Source organism: Aotus nancymaae, unplaced genomic scaffold, assembly GCF_030222135.1.
Source record: "Aotus nancymaae isolate 86718 unplaced genomic scaffold, 86718_ANA_hifiasm-v0.15.2.pri h1tg000029l, whole genome shotgun sequence".
In the NCBI taxonomy this organism is placed as follows: domain Eukaryota; kingdom Metazoa; phylum Chordata; class Mammalia; order Primates; family Aotidae; genus Aotus; species Aotus nancymaae.
In genome coordinates, this window is record NW_026988442.1 from 17,474,415 (window position 1) to 17,497,823 (window position 23,409).

General features: G+C 40.1%; 1 protein-coding gene across 2 annotated transcripts in view; it reads left to right on the forward strand.

Moving 5' to 3' along the window:
- CTNNBL1 (catenin beta like 1) overlaps positions 1-23,409 on the forward strand; it is a 181,000-nt gene that overhangs the window by 37,331 nt on the left and 120,260 nt on the right. Inside the window, exons 2-4 of one of the 2 annotated variants that reach the window (XM_012455042.3) lie at positions 1,119-1,307; positions 5,930-6,036; positions 14,939-15,078. In XM_012455042.3, the coding sequence (XP_012310465.1) occupies positions 1,119-1,307; positions 5,930-6,036; positions 14,939-15,078 (436 nt within the window). The remainder of the gene's footprint in view (positions 1-1,118; positions 1,308-5,929; positions 6,037-14,938; positions 15,079-23,409) is intronic. The other variant, XM_064382424.1, reaches the window with a different exon arrangement.

A 23,409-nucleotide genomic window follows, 5' to 3' on the forward strand; every position in this document is an offset into this window, starting at 1 on the left:
AACACTTTCTCTTCTTTCTTTTTCATGATAGACATTCTGATAGGTATGACATGATAACTCATTGTAGTTTTTATTTGCATCTCCCTGATAATTAGTGATGGTAAGCATTTTTTTTTTCATATATCTGGCCATTTGTATGTCTTCTTTTGAGAAGTGTCTATTTAGGTCCTTTGCCCAGGCTCTGGGCCTTACTCAGCTCTTCTGTAAAATAGAATTGGGAGTGCATTAGACATTCAGAAGTTACATATGTAACATTTTATGTTTGGACTACTTGTGAGTAACTGTAACTTTTTTATACTTACTCACAAATAGTCCAAACATGTTACATATGTAACTTTGTCTTCTACAAATACATTCAGAAGTTACATATGTAACATTTTGTGTCTGGACTACTTGTGAGTAACTGTAACTTTTTTCTTAGACATTCAGAAGTTATATGGGTAACATTTTATGTTTGGACTACTTGTGAGTAACTGTAACTTTTTGGAAGTGTAAAAAAGTTACAGTTACAAGTAGTCCAAAAAGTTACATATAATGTGAAGACATTCAGAAATTACAGATGTAACATTTTATGTTTGGACTACTTGTAGGCTTTGTAATCTTTTGTAGATGTGAAGTAAAACCAGGTGCTAAGAGGTTGGCATTGGGAGTTACATCTTGACTAGTACGTGAGCCTAACCCAGTGTCCCTATCTTAAGGTAGCTTTGTTGCTATTTCTGTATACATAGGAACTTTTGTGAAGTGGCAAAACTGCATATAAAAAAATTCCCACTGACTTTCATGGTATATTTATAGAATCATTAAGGATCTGAAAAATGACCACCTAGAGCTTTACTCCATGTGGTGAGTAAAATTGTATGCTAGGTGCTTTTCAGTTAGAAAATTCTTAAAACCTTTTAGGATATTTGCTGTCTATGCCTTGCTAAGTCTTTTTTTTTTTTTTCATATTTTTTGTAGAGTCAGGGTTTCACCATGTTGCCCAGGCTGGTCTCAAACTCCTGGGCTCAAGCGATCTGCCCACCTTGGCCTCCCAAAGTGCTGGGATAATAGACGTGAGCCACCATGCCCGGCTTCTATGTCGTGTCCAGCTCTAAAATCCTGTGTTTCTTTTTTCTCAGCCCAATAGAGGCACAAAACGTCCCCGGGATGATGAAGAGGAGGAGCAGAAGATGCGTCGGAAGCAAACTGGTACTCGAGAACGCAGCCGCTATCGAGAAGAAGAAATGACTGTGGTGGAAGAAGCAGATGATGACAAAAAAAGGCTGCTTCAGATTATTGACAGAGATGGGGAAGAGGAAGAGGAAGAGGTAATGTGGCAGCTTTGGGTGGGAGCTGAGATGGCTGGCCCTGCAGAATATAATTTTGGGCCAAATACTCAGCTTGTCTGAGCTTCCCATCTTCACCTGTAAAATGGGGTTAATAATTCTTATTTCATCATTTTAATGTAAAGATTAAGTGGGCTAATGCAGTTGAGAAAGCATCTTGCGAAGTGTAAAGAACACGACAGATAGAGTTTTAAAATTATTCCGTATTATGTCCTGTAGGGGAGGGTCAGGGCAGGCTTCCTGGCTCTTACTGAGGACACACAGAAGGCACCTGCATTATTAGCTTTGAAAGAGGGCCCAAATTTTATCAAGTGGAAGGAAGGGCTTCTTGGGCAGAGAAAACGGTGTTAGCAAAGCAACAAAAGTGGAGAAGTTGAAGGGGTGCCACAGTATCGGGTATTTAGGTATGACTGCAGAAGTACAGTTTAGGGAAGGAGACACCTCAGGGCCTCTCTCTTTGCTGTTCTTCAAGACGCCTTGGGACCTTCACGCTCATTCTTGCCTCTGGACCTTCAGACTTCTGTGCCCTCTGTTGGAATGCCCTTCTTCCTTAATGCTTTGTGTGGCTGGTTTCTTCACATTCAGGTCTCAGTTCAGATGTTTCCTCCTCCAAGAAGTCTTTCTTGTGTAGCCCTGCAAGCCGCTGTCTCATTCCCTTATCACTTTATTCTGTATATTGTTTGCATAGCACATATCATGATTTGAAATTCTAGTTTGTTCGTTTTACTCATTGCTGTCCTCCTTCCAACCTCCCATGAAAATAGAGACTGGCTCTGTTCTGTTCACAGCTATATTTTGATGCCCAGAGCAATACCTAGCTCTTGATAGACCTTAATAAATATTTATTGAATGAATAAATGAATGAAGCTGGGAAGAGGAGAGGTAAAATATCAGTGATTAAAAGCAAAATGCCCTTACCTCTGTGTCTTTTTAAATCTCTTAGTGTTAACTTGTATGTTATTTCACTCTGGCATTTTGTTCAATATGAATTATGGAAATAGAGTCTTAAGAGCCAGCTGTTTTTTTGGTTCTCTCAAAGACATGATGCTAAGTTTGGATTTAAAAAATGAGGCTGGTGTGTGAATCTGAGAAGAAGGAAAAACGGATTCATATTCCGAAAAGGTCTTTACTGTGTTGTGACAATAGCTCTCTCCTCATTAGGATTTGTACTAGTGCTAATCAGGGGGTCTGCCCCTAAAAGACGATGGCACTTTGGAAATCTGTCGTGGGAGACAGTCCTGAATTTCTGAATTTCCTCTCTGAGGGCAGCAGCCTTGCCAGGGCTTCGACAAACAGTGTGTCGAAGTGTGTGTGTAGCACATCCTCCCTCCCTTCCCTCCTCACCAGCTTCTGCTCAATCTGTTAGCCCTGCAGCGGCAGTTAATTGGCAGGTATAATTCCCATGTAGGGCAAGGCTGGTACTGGAGGATTAGGATAGTAGCTGTCATGGGTAAGTGGTTTCTAGCCTGGGAGACAGAAATGTAATGTGGGACCAGCCCTTCTGTTAAGGGACAGGGAAAAAGAGATCACTTTGTAAAAATGACACATGGAAGGCTACAAGTCCAGGAGTTATTTTCTCACTGCCACCAAAGTCCCATTTGATGAAAAACAAGTGATGATTGCCCCTGTAAAGTCACGTGAACTTGTAAAATATTATTGTCCTTTTTGTGCTACTTCACCAGCATTCATCTTTCTGAAATCTCCCTCTGGTTTCTGACGTTGAGCTATTGGAGATACTGCTGTGGCTGATGACTAAGACTGATAATTCAGTTTCCCCGCCCAGTGCTGGAGAGAAATTAAAGGAGGGAAGGCCAAATCCTGGAGAGGCTAGGACTTCAGAAATCCCATGAGAGCTGTGCTAACACTAATGTGGTTTTTCTCCAGAGTGGGGCAAGATGTTAGCTAAGAAAAAGAAAAGTAGCAGATACTGAGCTTGCTTGAAAGTCATTTAACCCTTTCCTAGAAATATTTGATTATTTTAGTTAAATTCTAGTGGTATGTTGGGTACATTGTGCCTGTTGCTAATAATAACCGTAAGAGCTTGCATTCGTGTATTTTACAAATCAGTTTTATGTACATCCTTTCTTTAGGTCATCTCTATGACCTTGAGAGATACAGGTAACATTTGCCTCCCCCACCTCCCCTCCTCAGATCTTCACTGAGTACCTGCTGTGTGCCAGACACTGGAGCATCTACTTGTGCCAGAGAAGAAGTAGACATGGGCTAGCAATGGAGGTTTTTGCCCTGGTTTAGGGTTGGAGAGATTATCTGGGCAGATCCTGTCAGACCCTTATATAGATCATGAGAGGGATCTGGGATTTTATTCTAAGTGTGTAGTGGATGAATTCAGGAAAGACTTAGGAGATAGAATTAGCTGGACTTGGTGAGGCTTTGAGGAATATATTCAGCAAAGTAACATTGTCACATGGCTAGTAAGTAGTGAAACTAGGCTCTGAGTCTTGACTGAGGCAGTTTTTATCATGTCAGGGAACCTCTCTTTAAGCTGTAGACCCTGGGGAGGAGGTAGGGGTTCAATAGAGAACCTTGGGATCTAGGAGTCATTGGTATAATCTAAGAAATGTGTCACGCTGAAAATGAATTTATAGGTAGCTCCCACTTAAAGCCCAGTATGTGGAGATAGAAATGTAATAATAGAATAATAGCTAACATTTTTGAGAACTTATAAAATTATGGTATGATTCAGTGCTTTCCAAAAGGATCTATTTCAGGTTCTCATCATTGCAATTTCTTTATTGCTTTTAGGTGTGAGTTATGGTCAGTGACTACAAAGCTGTGAAGCTTTGAGTTGGGATAGTATTAAGAGAAGCAGGGTGCATTTCAGCACATTAAACTGGAAAGTAAACTGAAGATAAAACGTGAGAAATTTTAGTGTAGATTTTTTGGAGAAAAATTATTTAATTTTGAAATATTCATTTTATTTACTTTCATAAGTATGATTCCAATGTATGAAGCCAGAAATTCTCTATGGTCTTCTAGTTTTTTTCTGCATTCTCTAGGCAAGGCTACTAAATTCTTGATGCGACTTCAGGATTCAAATTACCTGTCTGAATTCCTTCTTAGCATCTAGTAAGGATCAGGCAAAGTAATATATAAGAAACGTTGGCTGGGTGCGGTGGCTCACACCTGTAATCCCAGCACTTTGGGAGGCTGAGGCAGGTGGATCACAAGGTCAGGGGATCAAGACCATCCTGGCTAATATGATGAAACCCCATCTTTACTAAAAATACAAATATTAGCCAGGCATGGTGGCACAGCCCTGTAGTCCCAGCTATTTGGGAGGCTGAAGCAGGAAAATCGCTTGAACCTGGGAGGTGGAGGTTGCAGTGAGCCGAGATTGCACCACTGCACTCCAATCTGGGCAACAGAGCAAGTCTCTGTCTCAAAAAAAAAAAAAAAAAAAAAGAAAGAAAGAAATGCTAAGCAGTGACTAAAGCTAACAACCATTCTTAGTTTATGCAGTGTGTAAAAACAGGCAGTAGGTTGGATTTGGCTCATGGACTGCAGTTTGCCAACTTCTGCCATAGGAAAAGATTGAAGGGTCACTGTCACTGACTCAGGTTTGACTTTAAACAATTCTTTTAAACCTTTCAGTCTTATTTTATGTGTACAGCAAAGGAGGACAAGGTAAATGTAAAATAATATTATCTAGTATTGTTGCTTACTCTGTGCCATACAGTGTGCTCAAGAAATATTTGTTGAATGAGTAAGTCTTTAACATATTTTCTTTTTTTTGTTTTTGAGACAGTCTCCCTCTGTCAGCCAGGCTGGAGTGCAGTGGCACGATATTGGCTCGCTGCAACCTCTGCTTCCCAGGTTCAAGTGATTCTCATGCCTCAACCTCCCAAGTAGCTGGGACTATAGGTGTGTGCCTGTATTTTTATTAGGGATGGGATTTCACCATACTGGCCAGGCTGGTCTTTAACTTCTGACCTCAAGTGATCCACCCATCTTGGCCTCCTGAAGTGCTGGAATTAACAGGCATGAGCCACCATGCTCGGTCAGTCTTTAACACCTTAAACTGAATTTTCTGTGTTACAGATAGTAGGCATTATGTAAGACACCCAAAGTGATATACTCAAAAAGAAGCATGTGATTACAGGCCCTTACTCCTCATTGTAATTGGGGAGATAAAGTATGTACTGTGGCTGGGTGCAGTGGCTCATGCCTGTAATCCCAGCACTTTGGGAGGCTGAGGTGGGTGGATCATGAGGTCAGGAGATCAAGACCATCCTGGCCAACACAGTGAAACCCCGTCTGTACTAAAAATACAAAAAATTAGCCGGGCATGGTGGCCTGCACGTGTAGTCCCAGCTACTCTGGAGGCTGAGGCAGAAGAGTCACTTGAACCTGGGAGGCGGAGGTTGCAGTGAACTGAGATCGCACCACTGCACTCCAGCCTGGTGACAGAGCAAGACTTTGTCTCAAAAAACAACAACAACAAACCCACAAAGTGTGTACTGTGCATTTAACCCAGAAAGGTCAATGGCAGAATGAGGTGGGGTGTACGAGCCACAGGAAAGTAGTGGGCAGTGAATGTGAAATCCCTGTGGACTAAAGTTGTTGCATTTGTCTCTTTGTACCAGGAAGAGCCATTGGATGAAAGCTCAGTGAAGAAAATGATCCTCACATTTGAAAAGAGATCATATAAAAACCAAGAATTGCGGATTAAGTTTCCAGATAATCCAGAGAAGTAAGGTTCTGCTCCACTGATACCCTGTTTCCTCTGTGGCATGTCATTGGCTAATTTTGTTTTGGTTTTGGTTTGTTTTGGCTTTTGCAATTTGGGCCAGGAGTCCCAGGATGATCTCCATGTTCTGGAATTCAGTAGAAGGACTCCTTGGACTCAAAGCCAGTGATACTCAGGGCTGTGGTTTATTACACAGGGCACACAACAGGATCAGCAAGGGAAAAAGACACATCAGGTGGCACCTGGAGAAATTCAGATACAAGTTTCTTATGTTTTCTCCTTCCCAGTGGGTGGGGTCACACAGACATGCTTCTTTTCTTCAGCAACAAAATGCATCAAAATGTGTCCATTGATGCTGTCCAGGGGAGTCCATTTGAGACGTTGAGTTCAGAGTTTTTATGGAGGGCTGGTCATGTAGGCGTTCTCTGCCAGTGACCACTACCAAAATTGTAGACTCCTGGAAGGAAAGCAGCTGGTAAGTGCCCTGGGCTGGCAAAGCAGCAACCTTATCACTTAGGGAACATTTCAAAAGCCAAGTTCCCAGCTGCCAGCCTTGTTAGCCAGCCCTTTTCAAGATCAGCCCTGCTATGTTAACTCTCTCCTGCATTATTCTTTTCAGATCATGCTTGCTATTAGTGATAGCTTTACTGTGGAGATCATGTCTGAGGCTTTGAAGTTAGACAAATATTGGTGTGATATTCACATGCCTTTGAATAAGTCACTTCCCCTTTCCTAGCCTTGGGTGTCCCATCTGTATAAGGAAATAATACCTTCCTCACAGAGTTATATGAGGATTAAAGGAGAATAATGTAAGTGTTTAGCTTAGTACCTGGCACATAGTAAGTGCCCATGATATGATAGTTAATGTGATTTTTACTACACTGGCACCTCAGTGCACTGTGAAGTGCTAGATGAGGAATCTGGCATCTTTTAGTCAGTCTTGAATCCTAACCAAGGGGACTCTCACATTTATATGATTTTAATGTTCTAAACCTCTCTTTCTCTCCCTGTCTTTGTCCCTCCCAGGGCATACAATTTTAATGAATCTTAATGTGCCCGAGGCCCCCAGGCAATTAACAGTTGAATAGTACAGTCTTTGCACTCAAGTTTATAGGTTACTAGGGAGACTAATTATAAAGGCAAAGTAGAAGGAAGCAGGCACTTTAAAAGAGATATAAGCAGAGTTCTTTGGGAACATAGGAGAAGAAACAGTAAATAGCAAGTTGGGGGCTACTAATGGCTTCACAGAAAAGATAGTAGTTGAGCTGGTGCTTAAGGCATTTTTTTAGGCAAAAAGAACAAAGAAAGGCATGCCAGGCAATATGAGGAGCATGAACAAAGGCACAGGTGTCAGGGGTCACAGAGTCTTCACAGCAACCTAGTGACGGCAGCATGGTCAACTGTGTTTTCCCTGTGTTATGGATGAGAAGGCAGAGTGGGGACAATGTGGTTACTGGGCCTAGGGCCACAGTCCTCTTTGATAGGAGTAGTTATCAATAGATCAGGACCCAGCTTGCCTAGCACCAGAGTCCTATCAGGGTTTTGTACTGATCTCCACCATACAGAATCACTATGTGTGTGTGTGTGTGTGTGTGTGTGTGTGTAATTACACAAGTAATGCATGAATAGACTGTCATTCTGAAAAATACCAGGAGTGTATGAGTAGACTGAAAAATGAAAGTTCTTTCCATTCCTCTGCCTAGAGCAACCTTGTGAACATTTAATTATGCAAATGTATTTGTTTCTACGTAAATCATACTGTTCATATGCTGCACCTTGGTTTTTTTGGATCATGTAACAGATCTGTCCATGGTAGTACATGCCTATCTACCTTGTGTTTTTTTAACTGGTATATAGTATTTCATGGTTTGGAAATACCATGGCTCATTTAATTATTTTTATGTTGATGGACATTTGATTATTTTAAATACTAGCTTTTATGAAAAATGCTATCGTGAACCCATTTGTACATGTGTCTTTATGTACGTGTTTCCATAGGATAGATACCTAAATTTTGAATCCCAGATTGAAGGGTATGTACATTTTAATGATAGTGACTGCCAGTTTTTTCACTGTATTTTTAAATTCTCCCTCCAGCAGCATCTCTTTTCTTGTGTTTTTGCCCACAGTGCATGTGATCAGTCTTTAGCTTCTTTGCCATTTGTTTTGTTGTTATTTCTGTGCTCAGTGTTATTTCTCTGCATTAGACTCTGTTATTTTTAGGAGATGGACTGGGTCTTGTTTGTGTCTAGTGCCTGCCACAGTACTTGCTGTGCTGTAGGTGCTCAGTGAACATGAGAGAGCTTATGTAGTCCCTGTCATCGTTATTACGTCCCCATTGCTTGAACCTAAGGATGCATTATGAGGAAGCTGTGCTGCAGGCTAATGACACTGGAAATTTAAGAAATTCAGTTTATTTTTATGAATACCAGTATTTCCTTTGCCCACTTGGTAGATACACGCCTCTCAATTTGGAGCGGTTTCTGCAGAATATGTTCACCATGTACATCTTAGGTACCTTAAAGTTAAAGTTCATCAACTGGTTTTAAGACAGTGTGTTTTGTTTTAAAAAATCAGTAGTGTTTTCCATTCAGACAAAATGTGTATACTGTTTTAGTTTTAAAATCTGAACATAAGAGAGTTGAAATTATGTATAAGAACTTTTTTTTTTCATGCCAAAAAGCAGTTAGGAAACTACATTGTGTTTTAAGCTTGAGTTCCTGAATTCTTACTGGTGCAGTGTCTTTCATAATTCTCTAGACCAGCGAGGTGCAATTAAGATGAAAATTGCTAGAGCGTATTCAGATGAAACTTTGCGGTTGAGATCAGAAACATTCAAATTTGTTTTCCTATATATCCAATTGTCATTTTGATCACATACCCAAAAATGCCTCACTTCATTTGACTGCATTTCAGATTCAGTTGACAATTCACCTTATGCAGCCTCCGCTTTGCACTGTGTGCTCTTTCTCCCAAACACCACGTTGACTAGAGTGTGCTGTCTCTCTAGTAAGTCTTTAATAGTTCTTCTCTTCATTTTTGCAGGGACAGAATTACTTAGTTTACTGATTTTCAGCCTTTTTGGTCTCAGGATCTCCTTGTACTCTTAAATTATTGAATATCCCAAAGTGCTTAGAAAATTCTGAGTACTCAAGCACACATTTCATTAACCATCAGGGCAGTGATATCATCATGTTATGTAGCCCTTTGGAAAACCCCACTGCACGCTCTGGAGAGAATGAGAGTGAAAAAGGCAAATGATGTCTTAGATTTATAATAAAACAGTTTTGATCTTGTAGTTCCCTGAAAGGATCTCCAGCCACCCCCATACCCCCATCCTGGGGTCCTAGGACCACACTTTGAGAACTGCTGATTTAGTTTGGAGGGAGGGTAATGTTCCCTCAGCAGTGATTGCATTTAGGACTCATCAATTTCTGTTGCTTTCCCAGTGTTTTTGAGCTTTGCTGGTCATTTGCTGATACTCACCCTTGTGGTTGAAGGAGAATATCCTGCTGGTCTGAAGCAAATGCATGTGGGCAAGCTAGGAGAATATTCTGTCATATCAGATGGAATCGATGACCCCATCTCAGCTTGGGTTACTGTTTTAATATGTTGCTCTATTGCTTTCCCGTCACCTCTAACTTGATCCTTTCCCCTAGCTGTGAGTCATCTATTGCTGAAGGTCTGCCTAATTCCTAAAGACAGTTCTCTGCAAATCTTAGCGTGTGCTTTAAATGACTAGGCTCATGAGTAGGCTGTGCTTTGTCAGGCCAAGCAGAAGAGGATTGTTATGGTATAACAAACTTGAGGGTACATAGATTCATTGAATACTTACTGTGTGCCCACTATTACTAGGCACTGTGTATATATTATCTCTTTTTAATCCTCACTGTAGTTTAGAAAGATAAGGAAATCAGGGTTTAGAGATAAGTTAGTTAATACTATGTGTCTTCCTTCATCAGGTTGGGACACTGCACTCTGTGTTCCAGTGATACTTCTCTTGGGTAGTACCAGGCACCTTTATCATTGATTGTTCATAATAGATTGGGCATATTTAATGGAGGCCATAAACTGGGATTGTTTTATCTGTTATGTCCTCAGTGTCTAGCACAATGACTGGCACCTAGTATGTGCCCAGCAAATATTTGTCAATTCACTGTTCATGGCCACACATCTAGTAAATGGCGTGCCTGGGAGTATGACCCAGGTCAGTCTCATTCCCAAGTCCTGCATTTCTCACTATACCTTGTTACTCACGTAACACTGGACCCAGTATATTTTTGTAATATTTCCCTGCTTGCAATTTTATTCTCTGCTTGTTTTGTTTTGATAATTTTCTGACTTTCTAAACTTAAAAGCATGGGGTTAAGACCATAGCTGAAAGAAGAATCTCAAAGTTGGAAGGAACTGAGAGGTACAGTTTATGCTACCATCTAATTCTTGTTTTTTTTGTTGTTGTTGTTGTTGTTTTTTTTGTTTGTTTGTTTGTTTTTTACTGTCACCCTTTATTAACTATCCCAGTGAGAAGGATCTAACTTTCCAAAGAAAGCCATTCCATCATTTGGCAGCTTTGACTCTTAAAATTTCAACTCAGAATGAGAAAGCAGTTCAGCAAACTCCTTAGAATCTTGGTTGTTTCCCTGAATTGGTTTCCACATCCCTCCTAGAAGTTGGTTCCTCTAAGATGTCACAGAGTTTTAGGGTAACAATACAGGATAACTCTGTATTGTTCTCTTTTAAGTACCCTAGAACCACCGTACCACTTATGGCAGCTATTTTCATCTGTGCCCCCATTTACAGGGATCTCCCAAGTTTCTTTGTTGGACCAAGGCCCGTGTCAGGTGCTGGATGACCAGAGATGAGTAAGAAATTGTCTCTGGCAGAACTGTCTCATGTTCTGGTTTGTATTACAGTTATGGTTCACTAAAGTCATCGAGTTCAGAAGGAAACACATGTACCTTTATGAAACTGTGTCTCTCCCAGCCCTCACATTTGTACTTGACTTTTTGGTTCACTGCAGTTTTCTCTGTGGATCCCAAGTAATTTTCCTTTGGTTAGATTTGGCACATCATTATTGCCTGTCAGGAATTTTTGAATTGATTCTGTCAGCTGCTGTACTTGCTGTCTCTTTAAGCTTTGTGTCATATAACATTTTTTTCATCTTGCCTTTTATATGTCTTTGGTCATGATATTGATCAAAAAATAATAATAAAATACTTGATCTAAACAGGCCTAAGGGACAGAGCTCGGCAGGTGACTGACATTCATTCACTGTTTTTTTTTTCTGGTTTTTTTTTTTTTTTTTTTGAGACAGAGTCTTGCTGCATTGCCCAGGCCAGAGTGCAATGGCATGGTCTTAGCTCACTGCCACCTCTGCCTCCTGATTTTAAGCAATTCTCTTGCATCAGCCTCTCAAGTAGCTGGGATTACAAGTGTGCACCACCACACCTGGCTAATTTTTGTATTTTTAGTAGAGACAGGGTTTCACTGTGTTGGCCAGGCTGGTCTCGAACTCCTGACCTCAAGTGACCCTCCCACCTTGGCCTCCCAAAGTGCTTGGATTATAGGTTTGAGCCACCACATTCGCTGTTGATCACCCAACTCACCAGATCTTACCCTGCACTCAGCATGATTTTGTTTCTTACTGTTTAGTGCCCAGTCTCCCTTGCCAGTTCTTCCAAGTGAACTGGAAAAATCTTTTGTCAGGTTATTCTCCAGAAATCTTGTATATACACACTCACATGAGGCAAATAAGCCTTAGAGGTTGAGGCCTTTGGGTTCAGGGATTATATAGCTCTCCTGGCCCATGGAATATTTGAATCCTTCTGCACTAACCCTATTGAGTCATGATTCTGATTTAGCTTCCACACTTCAGGTGATCTAAAAAGGTAACCTATTTGCAAGCACAGAAGGGAGCGTTTAAAAAAAGGTATTGGGGGAAAATCTTCTAAAATAATTATGAAGTTTACTTCGAATAATAAACAAGTGAGAATAGGCAAGGAAACACTGAAAAACAAAAACAAGGGAGTGTTTTGCAGTAACAGACATAAAACATACTGTAAAGCTATAACCATGTGAAAGTGTGGTCCTGACTCAGGAATTTACAGATGAATCAATGAAATGGAGTGAAAAGCCCAGAAACAGATTAAAGTACACATTAAAATTTAGTTTATGATAGCTGACATTTCTTTAAATCTGTGGGGAAAGGATAGATTATGGTATTGGAGCACTTGGCCAAACATTTGCAGAAAATAAAGTTAGATCTGTGCCCTATAACAATACACTAAAATAAATATCAGATGGATTAAACATTTAAATATGTATAAACATAAAAGTGCACCATAAAATATGTCTTCTTTTAGCATAGAAAATATTTTGCTCAGGATACATGTAGAATAGAGTTCTTAAAGGCAAAGGTTTTGCTACTTGAACTTTTCAAAACCTTTATGTCAAAAAGCACAATGTACAAATTAAAGGGCAAACACTTTTCTCTGATTTATTTTTTTGCAGCATAGGATAGAGATTAATTTCCTTAATATACAGTGTTTATAAATCTATAAACAAAATGAGCATCTTAATAGGTGTGGGCAAAGAAGAAATACAAATAGTAAACATTAGAAGAATGTTAACCATCTTCCTATCAGAAATGCAAAATACAAAATGAGTTGTCTTTTCTATCTCAAATTGGAGGAAATACTTTGTGTGAAGAGGGTAAGGGGAAACAGGTACTTCATGCACTATTGGTACTTTTCTGGCAAAATGTATCAAAATCTGTTTTAAGTCATGCATACTCTTTGACTTGGCCCTTTCCTTCCTGGGAATTTATTCTAACACAGTAATCAGGAATGCATACATCTTGGTGTCATTGTTAAAGGCAGAGAAATTGGAAATCATCTGAATGCCTGACAAAGGGGGATTGGTTAATTAAATCACAGTATGTCTACTCAAGGGAATACTACGAGGCCATTAATCTGTTATTTAGAACAGGGTAAGCTTAATCTGCCATACCCAGCCTATGACTGATTCATAGTCTTCTTGGAACACTGTGTGGAGAAGGATTCTGAGGCCAGCCATGTGGGCTTAGCAGGGTAGAGTGCTGCAGTGAGTGAGGGGTTTTGCCATGGGAGAAGGAGAAGGACCTATAGCAGTTTGTCAGGTATTGGCTTCTCCTATTGTAGAAGAATAATGATAAGGGGAATTATTTAACCTACATTAACAACAGCAGCAAAAATTGAATATAGAACTATATACTCTAGGCTTACTTTTTGCGGGGGAAAAGTCTGTAAGTTCAGCAAAATGACTTAAACGTACCGGCAAACATACATGGTGTTGGAGCCGTTGGTCAAACATTCACAGAAAATAAAGTTAGATCTTTGCCTTATATCATATACTAAAATAGAATTTAAAAGTCTGTGAGTTGAGAAAAAGGCTTAAACATATACAGAGTATAATCAGTGGTTATTTTTGGTTAGTAGGCTTATGGATGATTTGTTTACTTTTTTGAGGGCTTGTTTTTCTTCCCCTGGTTTTCTACAAAAAGCATATTGTGATTGGGAAAAAGTATATAAGCATTAGAATTAAAAACAGTAATGGGGAAAAACTACTAAGAGATGTTGTGTAAAATGTGGGCATGTTTTAAAGAAGGTTAAGTCTCTAGATTTTGTTTCTTATCGACTCCAGATTTCCAGAGAGGCTGTATCTACCCAGCCCCACAGCATCTGGAAGTTGATGTGTCTTGTGTGACTTCAAGAGTCCCTGCTTGTGTTCCTTTTCTTTGTGCCCTCAATTTAATTAAGTAGGCATCTGTGGTTATAAGAGACAAAGATATAGTTCCTGTCTTTAAGAAAGCTTACTTTCTAGAAGAGAAGATAGACATATTACAGTAACAGTAGAATAAATACTTACATAGTGCTTTTTATATGCTAGACATTGTTCTCAGTGCTTATATGTCTTTATTCATTTACTCCATACAGCTGCCCTGTGAGACAGGGAACATTATTGTTCCTATTTACAGAAGAAACTGAGGCAGAGAGAGGCTAAGTAGGTGGCTAAGCCAGGTTCAAACCCAGGTAGTCTGGCTCCAGAGTCAATTTAACCACTGTTTCCTCTCAGTCACTCTCAGTCAGGTATTGTTCAATTGCCTTATACCAGATTAGCTCATTTCCATCTCAGAACAAACCTTCCTGGTCTTGTTCATCCAAGGCCTAATCAGCATTTCTTATATGTCAAACATCGGGGGAGGGCATGCAGAGTGAATGCAAAGTAGTTCTGTTCTTAGTGCCTGGGCTTAGGTTTGTTGAAAGGTTCGGGTGTGGAAATGTGAGTAAAGTATCATGCTGTGTAAAGTATGGCGGTGATTGTAGGATGCCAGAGACTAGGTCTGCTTTTCGTTGGTATCTTCCTCTAAATCAGCTCCAAAGAGGAGGGAGAAGGAGGGTATTTTTGGATACAGAAAATCTTCTCTTCCTTTGGGTAAGGGGGATAACTGGCCCTTGATCTGACATGGGAACTAAGAGAAACCCGTTTTTGGATGGGCAGTAGGATAACTATGTTCGAGGCAACAGAGCGAATTGCCACACCAAGAGGTCATGGTAGCTAATCTGTAGGACTGGTGGGCAGATCGTTTAGTGCTGCAAAATGCTTTGGGAACCTCTGAGAGGCAGCTTGTGACTGCAAGAGTAAGGGAACTCTGTAATGAGATCTGAATCCAAGATTGATTTTTGTAATGAGGAAATCGATTTCCCAAGGAAATTGTGTGACAGTATGATGTTTGGATGAGTGTACTTCTTGGTTGGTCTGTTGTAGACGCTTTGACAGATTGTCTTGTTCTCTAGATTGTTGCTGTTGGCTCCTCATTGCTGATAGTGCCCCTTTCCTTCTAATGATGTCTTGTTTTCCCTCCTAGGTTCATGGAATCTGAGCTGGACCTAAATGACATCATTCAGGAGATGCACGTGGTTGCCACCATGCCAGACCTGTACCACCTTCTGGTGGAGCTGAATGCTGTACAGTCACTTCTCGGGTTGCTTGGACATGATAATACAGATATCCTTTCAGATCTGTGCTCAGTAGGAAAGCTGATATGGTGGGGAAGTACTGTTTACTCTCTCTCCTGTCTCTCTTTGTAGATGTGTGCTGTAAAACCTGATGTTCTACTTCCATTCTAATTATCTTCTCTCTTGAAACACACAATGCTTTTTACTCATTTGAAAATCTGGTTTTTCTCTGTTAACAAATCTTGGGCAATCATTAATTGTCCTGTTTCCTTTTATTAGTACTAGAATTAATCATGATGTATCTCTTCATACATTAACAGCTTTACTTTTCAGGATCTGAGTTGGAAAGTCCCTTATGGGGGCAAGGCCAGACAGATTTGAATCTGTTAGTCTAGACATCTTTCTGCTAACTGATGGCCCAGTGTAGTTGAGACTAGAGGAGGTAGTGAACCATAAAGCACGTTTGGATGTCCAGGAGCTCAGGAGCTATTCTGTTTTGTTCATTCCTATATTTCTGGTTCCTAAAAACCAGGCTGGGTGCGATGCTTGCATCTGTAATCCCAACGCTTTGGGAGGCCAAGGCGAGTGGATAGTAGGTCAGGAATTTGAGACTACCCTGGTCAACATGGCAAAACCCCATCTTTCTACTAAAAATATAAAAATTAGCCAGACGTAGTGGTACATGCCTATAGTTCCAGCCACTCGGGAGGCTGAGGCAGGAAAAGCTCTTGAATCTGGAAGGCAGAGGTTGCAGTGAGCTGAGATCACACCACTGTACACTTCCCCGGGCAACAGAGTGAGTGAGACTCCGTCTCAAAAAATAAATAAATAGCATTTAATCTTAAATGAATAAATAGTGTTTATATAATAAATAAATAGCATTTACACAAAATAAATAAAGAGCATATATACAAAAATAAATAAATAGCATTTAATATTTGTTGAGTGCATGTTAGATCTAAAACAGACAATCTAGGTTTGACTTCCAGCCTTATTTTTGTGTGAAAGGCAGTGCCCCTCCATAGCTTAGTATTCTTATTAGCAGATAGGTAGAGTTAATAGCTTTTGTCTTTCAGTGTTATTTTTATTTTTATTTGTTTTTAGAGATAGGGTCTCACTTTGTCACCGTGACAGAAGTGCAGTGGCATAATCATAGCTCACTACAGCCTCAAACTCCTAGGCTTAAGTGATCCTACTCCTCAGCCTTCTAAGGGACGACAGGTGCATGCCACCGTGCCTAATTATTTTTAATTAATTTTTTTTTTTTGGAGATGGGTCTTGCAATGTTCCCCAGTCTAGTCTCAAACTTCTGGCCTCAAGTGATTTTGTCTCAGCCTCTGGAGTAGCTTTCTGTGTTATTGAGAGGATCAAAGGAGTGGATAAGTGCCAAGCACAGTTCCTGATACATAGTAGGCACTTAGCAAATGTTACTTGTAACTGAATCTGAATCGTGACTTCCAAAATCATTTTATACTTTGTCTTGGTTATCAGATGTGCAATAACTTTATTGCAAAGGCTTTTGATGTGCCTTTGAACAGGGTTATGTTCATTAAACCAAATTCTCTCCTAGTAGTTGTTCTGTTTGAATCCAGATTTCCAAAGGTAAGAGACAAATGTAGTTAGTCTGCTTGAGTGATATTCACAAGGAATCTGCCACTGCTTCATGTTATTTTCATCTTTCTGGTAATCTCTCTCCTGAGAGCATGTCTGACTAAGTTCTTGCCTGGCTGATAATTCTCATAGAAATAAATCAGTGGATAATTTTAATGCAGGCTTCTTGAAGGGCAGTCTTAAGACATTTCTGATACTTCATGTAATGTTAGATAGCATCAGGAATTGTTCTGTTAGCTCCCAGATTTATGACTTTGTTCACCAGCATTCGCTGTGGGGTCCTGGGTTGTACAAGAACCCTAGTTAGTTAGCTTGTTGCTGGGTGAGCTCAGTATATGGTCTCATGAAATTCATTCAGTAGACCTGCTGTGAGTGCTCATGATGTACCAGGCACTGTGCTAGGCCCTTAGGAACCATAAGCTGCGCTGGTTGCTCAAGCAGCATCAGTCAGTAAGCATATGTTGGGTATTGTCTTGGTCTGTTTCGGCTGCTATAACAAAATACCATAAACTGGGTGGCTCATAAACAACAAAAATTTATTTCTCACAATTCTAGAGGCTGGGAATTTCAAGATCAAGGCACCAGCGGTTTTGGAGTCTGGCGAGGGTCTGCTTCCAGGTTCGTAGATGGCTGTTTCTTCACTGTGTTCTTACATGGTGGAAGGAGCAAGAGAGCTCACTGGATCTCTTTTAGAAGGGCATTAAGCCCAAGGATCCCACCTCCAGGTACCATCACACTGGGGATTAGTCTTCAACATACGAATCTGTGGGAGGATATAAACATTTTGCCTTTGGCAGGTAACTGCCATATGCCTATCTCTATTCAGGGCACTAATGGTCTTCACAGATTTAGTAACTGAGAGTTCTAGTTGTTACTTCATATTTCAGTTCACCTACAGAAGGGTAGATTTCAGAATCTGATCAGACCTTAGAGATGACTTAGCACAAGTCTGTGATTTGCAGTCCAGTGTTCTTCCAGTGCACCTCGAGTCTTCCGGTGGGATTTATGACATTGCTGACAGAGTTGCATGGTCACCTGTTACCCTGTGTATTAGTACAGAAATTACTTATTTTCTTTCTGGAAACACCACTCATTCTTTTTTCTATTGCTGCTAACTCTAAATAATAGTAGCAGCTTTTGGAAGATACTGACATTTTGCTGATTCACCAGCCTGGCTCCTGCTGGGGAGAAGACTGACACGAGAAGCGCTGCTCGACATCGGCATATTTGGGAAAGGCAAGGGCACAGATGTTCCAAGTTGTTAAGTTCTGGTCTTTAAAAAGGGAAAAAACACATCCCCCTCTAATAACTTTGACAGATTGCCATTTCCCTCCTGTTTTCTGAGAGCTAAATTGTTTTTTTTTCCTCTTATATGCCAACCTTCACCCTACTGCCCTAATGATATTTTTTAAAATCTGATTTTTAATTATGTCTTACATCATATTTAAAGTGCATTTGAAATTTTTTTAATTACCTTAATTTTAATCAGAGGCAGTAATTAGGGTAAATGTCATCCTCCTGACAGTGTGACTCTTCTTGAAAGCGATTTCAGGAAAGGGTAGGTCCTCTTGACTCGCATCTACCATGTCCTCTGTCGGTTGGAACGTTTCTCTCCCGGCAACATTGCGCTCTGCTCCTTGTCTTATCTGTGATCTATAATGGAAATTTTTCTTCAGGAAACGGTTGTTAACAATTTACTGTTGTACAGCTGTAACTGCCCAAAACACCTTACCATGAATAAACAATTTCATGGCAGTCGTGTCTTAAATTTTTAATCTTTTTTAACTCTTCATTTATCAACCAAGACCATACATGGCTGGTTATGTTCCCAGCAAGTACGGGTCGTCTTTGCTTTGTCCTCCCTCTGAGAAAACATAAACTGTAGGGATTTTAATTGGATCAGAGGCTGGTTTGTTGTAACCTTAAGAGGCAGAGGATGTGAGAAAACAGCTTGTGCCTCATCCTTTCAACCGTGAGAAGCTGTTTCAGAGTTTATTCTGGCGCTCTGCATCACTGCTGCTGGTGAGGGCCTGTCAGCGCTTCTGTGCCTCATCTGCCCCCTCGAGAGGCTGGAGCCCAGCCATTGGTTGGCTGCAGAATGGATTCTGATCTGCTGAGAACATATCCTGGGGGTGGGGAGCACACACCTCACATGGTTTTGGAGAGTTACTCTAAATGCAGTCAGAGGGAGCAGAAAGTGGAATCCAGCAGCTGCTGCCTTTTCAGAATAATGCTTTTTAAACACTTTTTCCTTTAAATCATTTAAACATGTTTAGAGCTCCTTTCCTGTGAACCTTTTAGAGTGTTTCTACAGAAAAATAGAACCAAAGGAACATTTAAATATATTTTCTTAAGGTATTGCTAAAAAAATCCATTTTTATGGACTGCCTTAAGCCAGATTTACTCAATTGGCCCAAAGGAACAAGGAGGAATAAAAGAAGAGGAAGATAAACCCCAGATGGTGACTGATCGCCCCTCCTGCTACAAAAAAAAGAAAAAAACAGACCAACGACAACAACAATCACATGGCCCCAAATTCATAAATACTCTGTTTTTATATGTCATTTGCCTTGTTCTTAATTTGGGTGGTCAGTGGAGTGCCTTCTAAAGTTTTTTTTGGTAGGTCACTGTTATTTACCGGGTTTCTTCTTTGTATGATAAATGTATTGGATGCTATTAAGAAATAATAACTCCAGTTTAAAGCAAAAACACTCAAATTACTCCCCCCATGGTGTATGTGGAAAGTGCCTTCGGAGCAGTATGCTTAGGAAATACCACTGATTGGAACTCTGAGAAGGTGTGGGTCATCTCTGGCTTGGGGGTGTGGGAAGTGGAGATGGGCAAATTTTTGATAGACATGGAGATTAGCGTGCATTGCAGGTTGATTTTTGTAGTCTCTCCATTTGCAATGGAAATTGCCATTCCTCATACTCCGGATGGAAGCTGATGTATGCCTATCTCTTGCTGGCTGCTCATGTAGTCACTACAGATTTATCAAGATATCAGGTCCATGGCTTAATTTAAAAAAAAAATCATGACTACTGCTTCCCAGCTAAATGCCTTATTCTTTAATAATAATAATAATAGTAATAATAATAAATCCAGTATCTAAACCCAGTTTATTCAAAGTCTGCTTTCCCTCCACCCCTTTGTGAGTCAGAAAAATGAGGTCTCATTGTAATGTTAACTTAAGGCACCAGTACATTGGCTTGCATGTTAATATTTAAGCAGGAAAAAGAAATTTAAGTTGCAGAGTAGATCATTGTGCTGATGGGGCAGCTCTTTTTGGTGTGGAATAATTTTAGGGAGTGGTCATTAGCACCATTCTTTTCCAAATGACCATTTAGTTTTCTTCTGATTCTAGAAAGCCAGGAGAGCTTACAGAGTGGTCAAGTGAGTTTTGTGAAGAATTCCTGTGGGAAATTGGAAAATAAGGAGCAGACAGGTTTTTTAGACCAACAGGGATCAACTGAACTTCCGCAGTTTGGGTCTGAGAATGCTAAAGTGGTACAGACTGAGACTCGCCATGTTATCCCATAGGGTGTGTACAATAGTCAAGGGTGTCTTGTGTTACAGACCCAGTGCTAATGAGCAAGAATAGGGCTTGGAAGGGTTTGAGCCTCCTAAGGGGCTTTCTTCTCATTGGACTGGGAGGGAGTTGGTATTTGCTCCATTGCTTTTCTGCAAGCACCGTCTAACAAGACTTACATATCTTGAGCTGTTCTTTTGCTAGAAGTTTTTTGGCTTGATATTTCCAGAATTAAAATTACATTTAGAAGTAAATTTACATTTCCTTTTTTCTCATCTGTCACTTGTCTTCCTTGATAATATGTATTGATTAGCCACTTATTTTTGGAGCCAGTTAAATATGCTCTGAAGATAAACACATTAGGTTAGAAGTGCCAAAATGGCAATGTAGAAGAAGGACCTTTTCATGTAACTTGAAACAAACAAACAAAAACCTGGTACCAGATTAATGTAACTTTTGGTCTTGTTTATGGGTTTTAGGTGAAATCTATGCCCCTGGAAGGTTAGGGTGGTTGTAGCCTGCTTTGGACATTTTCCCTGTGGCATATTACTCCCCACTGGCATTTAATAAGGACTTAATAAATGTTGAATGAGTACATTTTCTTTCATATTAGTTTGATCTAGGATTTGGATGAGAGACCAGGTTCATTCTAGGTAGCTTTGTGCCAGCTGCTTTAAAAGGAGAAAAAGACCATTTTGTCTGTTTTGAAATTCATCTGCATGAATTGAGCTATATCTAATTACTGTCCTAGTCTAGAAATTAAAGAAAAGAGGTTTTTTTTTTTTAACTCACATTTATTGCATTAATCAGTTATATTCTCTGAATCTATACTGGTTTATTTGTCTTAAGAAGGCCTTTTTGAAATGACTTTTAAAAAGCCATCTGCTTAATACATCTTATTTTTCTCTCTTTGTGGTTGTTTTTTTTAATAACTTTGTTCCTTGTGGACTCATCTCATTGGAGATTAGTAAGATTAATGCTTAGTTTCTGTACCAAGACTCTGAGTGGGATATGGGCCCAAAACAAATATCCAGAGCCAGAAAATAGAAGTAAACACCACTCTTTTTTTTCCAAGAGCCATTGTGTTATGGACCATTTCGTGCCCAGCTGGTCTTTTCTGCTTTACCTATTATTACGCTAACTTATTGCCCCAGTAGTGGACAGGTACAGAGGGAGTGCGTGGGTGGCCTTTCTACTCGACATGACAAAATAGGCTATCAAAAACTGTGTTTTAGTAATTCACAGGGAGACAGGCTCTCTCTTTTCCTATTATACTTGGACAGAAGAGCCTTTTACCTTGTGAAATGAAATTGTAACTACAGTGGAAAAACCTATCACCCATGCCCAGAGTCTGCTTGTGAAGAAATGTTGGAGGGATGGCCAACCATGCTGAATTTTCTCATCAAGATGGAGAGTTTGTCTGTCTTTAGTTTTGATTCTCATTCCTCTTTCTGGTCTTCAAATGACCTCTGTCTTCCGGTTCGTATTATATTACCCAGGAGTTGATGGTGACAATTACAGACTTATTACTGCCTTGCTGAAATGCTATTTTGTGAAAGTTGGGAATTTATATAAAATCTGTTAGTGGTGGGATTGATGAGATGTTTACCAGGCCTGGTAGGTAGCTGATTTCTTGTTTGAATTCTCAACTGAGGCAGGAAAGTAGGCAAGGAGATATCCACTGAAACCTGATAAGAAACAAATTGTCCTGGAAAAGCCATTTATGCTCTTTTATAAAATCACTTTTATCTAAAATGTTTCTTATTTTTTTAAGTTTCTAGGTTTCACGCAACACCTTGGTGAGCATGGTATAAGACTAATCAAAGAAAAATGTGATATCTGGCCCACAAGACCTTAGAGACTGAAAAAGGACTTGATCAGTCTGAATCTCTGTGGCAAAGCTGAAACATAAAATTAGATTTTCCAACCCATTGTGACCCAGAAAGGGAGGACCATGCAGTTGTTAGCTTAACCTTTAGATTTTAGAGGCTTTTGGAAAAATGAAGGCAATAGTGAGGGCTTTGGGCATTCTGTGGGAAGACTTGGCTAACAACCTGTATTATAGTGCTTTTATATTTCTTGAGTATTTTAACTTCCTTGGCCTTTGACATACCTGATCTCATTTATTCCTTATAGCTACTCAGTGGAAGAGGCTGGGCAGAGGCTATTAGCCCAGTTTTACAGATGAGGAAATTAAGCTGTAAGGAAATAAAGGGGCTTGCACAAGATTACATGGCTGATGATAAATTGGGGACCATTTAGGTCACTAAAGATGTGAAGCAAAAATGAATATGACATGACCCTTGTCCTCAAGCTTGCTTTGACTCTTCATCTGTTGTTCTTTCTGATATACTCCATTTGTCTTTTTGAGGCTATTGTTTTAATTAATAATCATCACATACTAGTTAAGTATTTAATCATGCATAGTGTTATTCAAGAGATATAATGATAACACTACTTACTGCATGCCTGATTTAGATCCTTGTTCTATAGACATAATGTATTTGTTTGCTTATTTATTTATTTAATTTTTTGTAGAGACAGGGTCTCCCTCTGTTGCCCAGGCTGGTTTTTGTTTTTTGTTTTTTGAGACAGAGTTTCGCTCTTGTTACCCAGGCTGGAGTGCAATGGCGCAATCTCGGCTCACTGCAACCTCTGCCTTCTGGGTTCAAGCAGTTCTCCTGCCTTAGCCTCCCGAGTAGCTGGGACTACAGGCGTGCGCCACCATGCCCAGCTAATTTTTTGTATTTTCAGTAGAGACAGGGTTTCACTATGTTGACCAGGATGGTCTCGATCTCTTGACCTCGTGATCCACCCGCCTTGGCCTCCCAAAGTGCTGGGATTATAGGTGTGAGCCACTGTGCCCGGCCCCAGGCTGGTTTTAAACTCCTGGACTCAAGCAATCCGCCTGCCTTGGCCTCCCAAAGTGCTAGGATTACAGGTGTAAGCCACCATGCCCAGTCTACTTGCCCTGTAGACATCTGACTCCACAGTGGATGGACGGATGGATGGATGGATGTTAGGTGAATGTTGACATACATATTAAATAAGTGTTTGAATGCATTATGAACTTTTCAAGAGAATAAATATGGGAATTTCTTGGAAGAACAGGGAGGTGTTAACATTTTGTTCTTTTCCCTGAGTCTTTTACTAATTTATGGTGGAATTAAATGATAGTTCTTTTCTCTGTGGTTACAGCCTGGTCAGTAGCTAGAATTTACCTGAATGTAGCCTTATTTA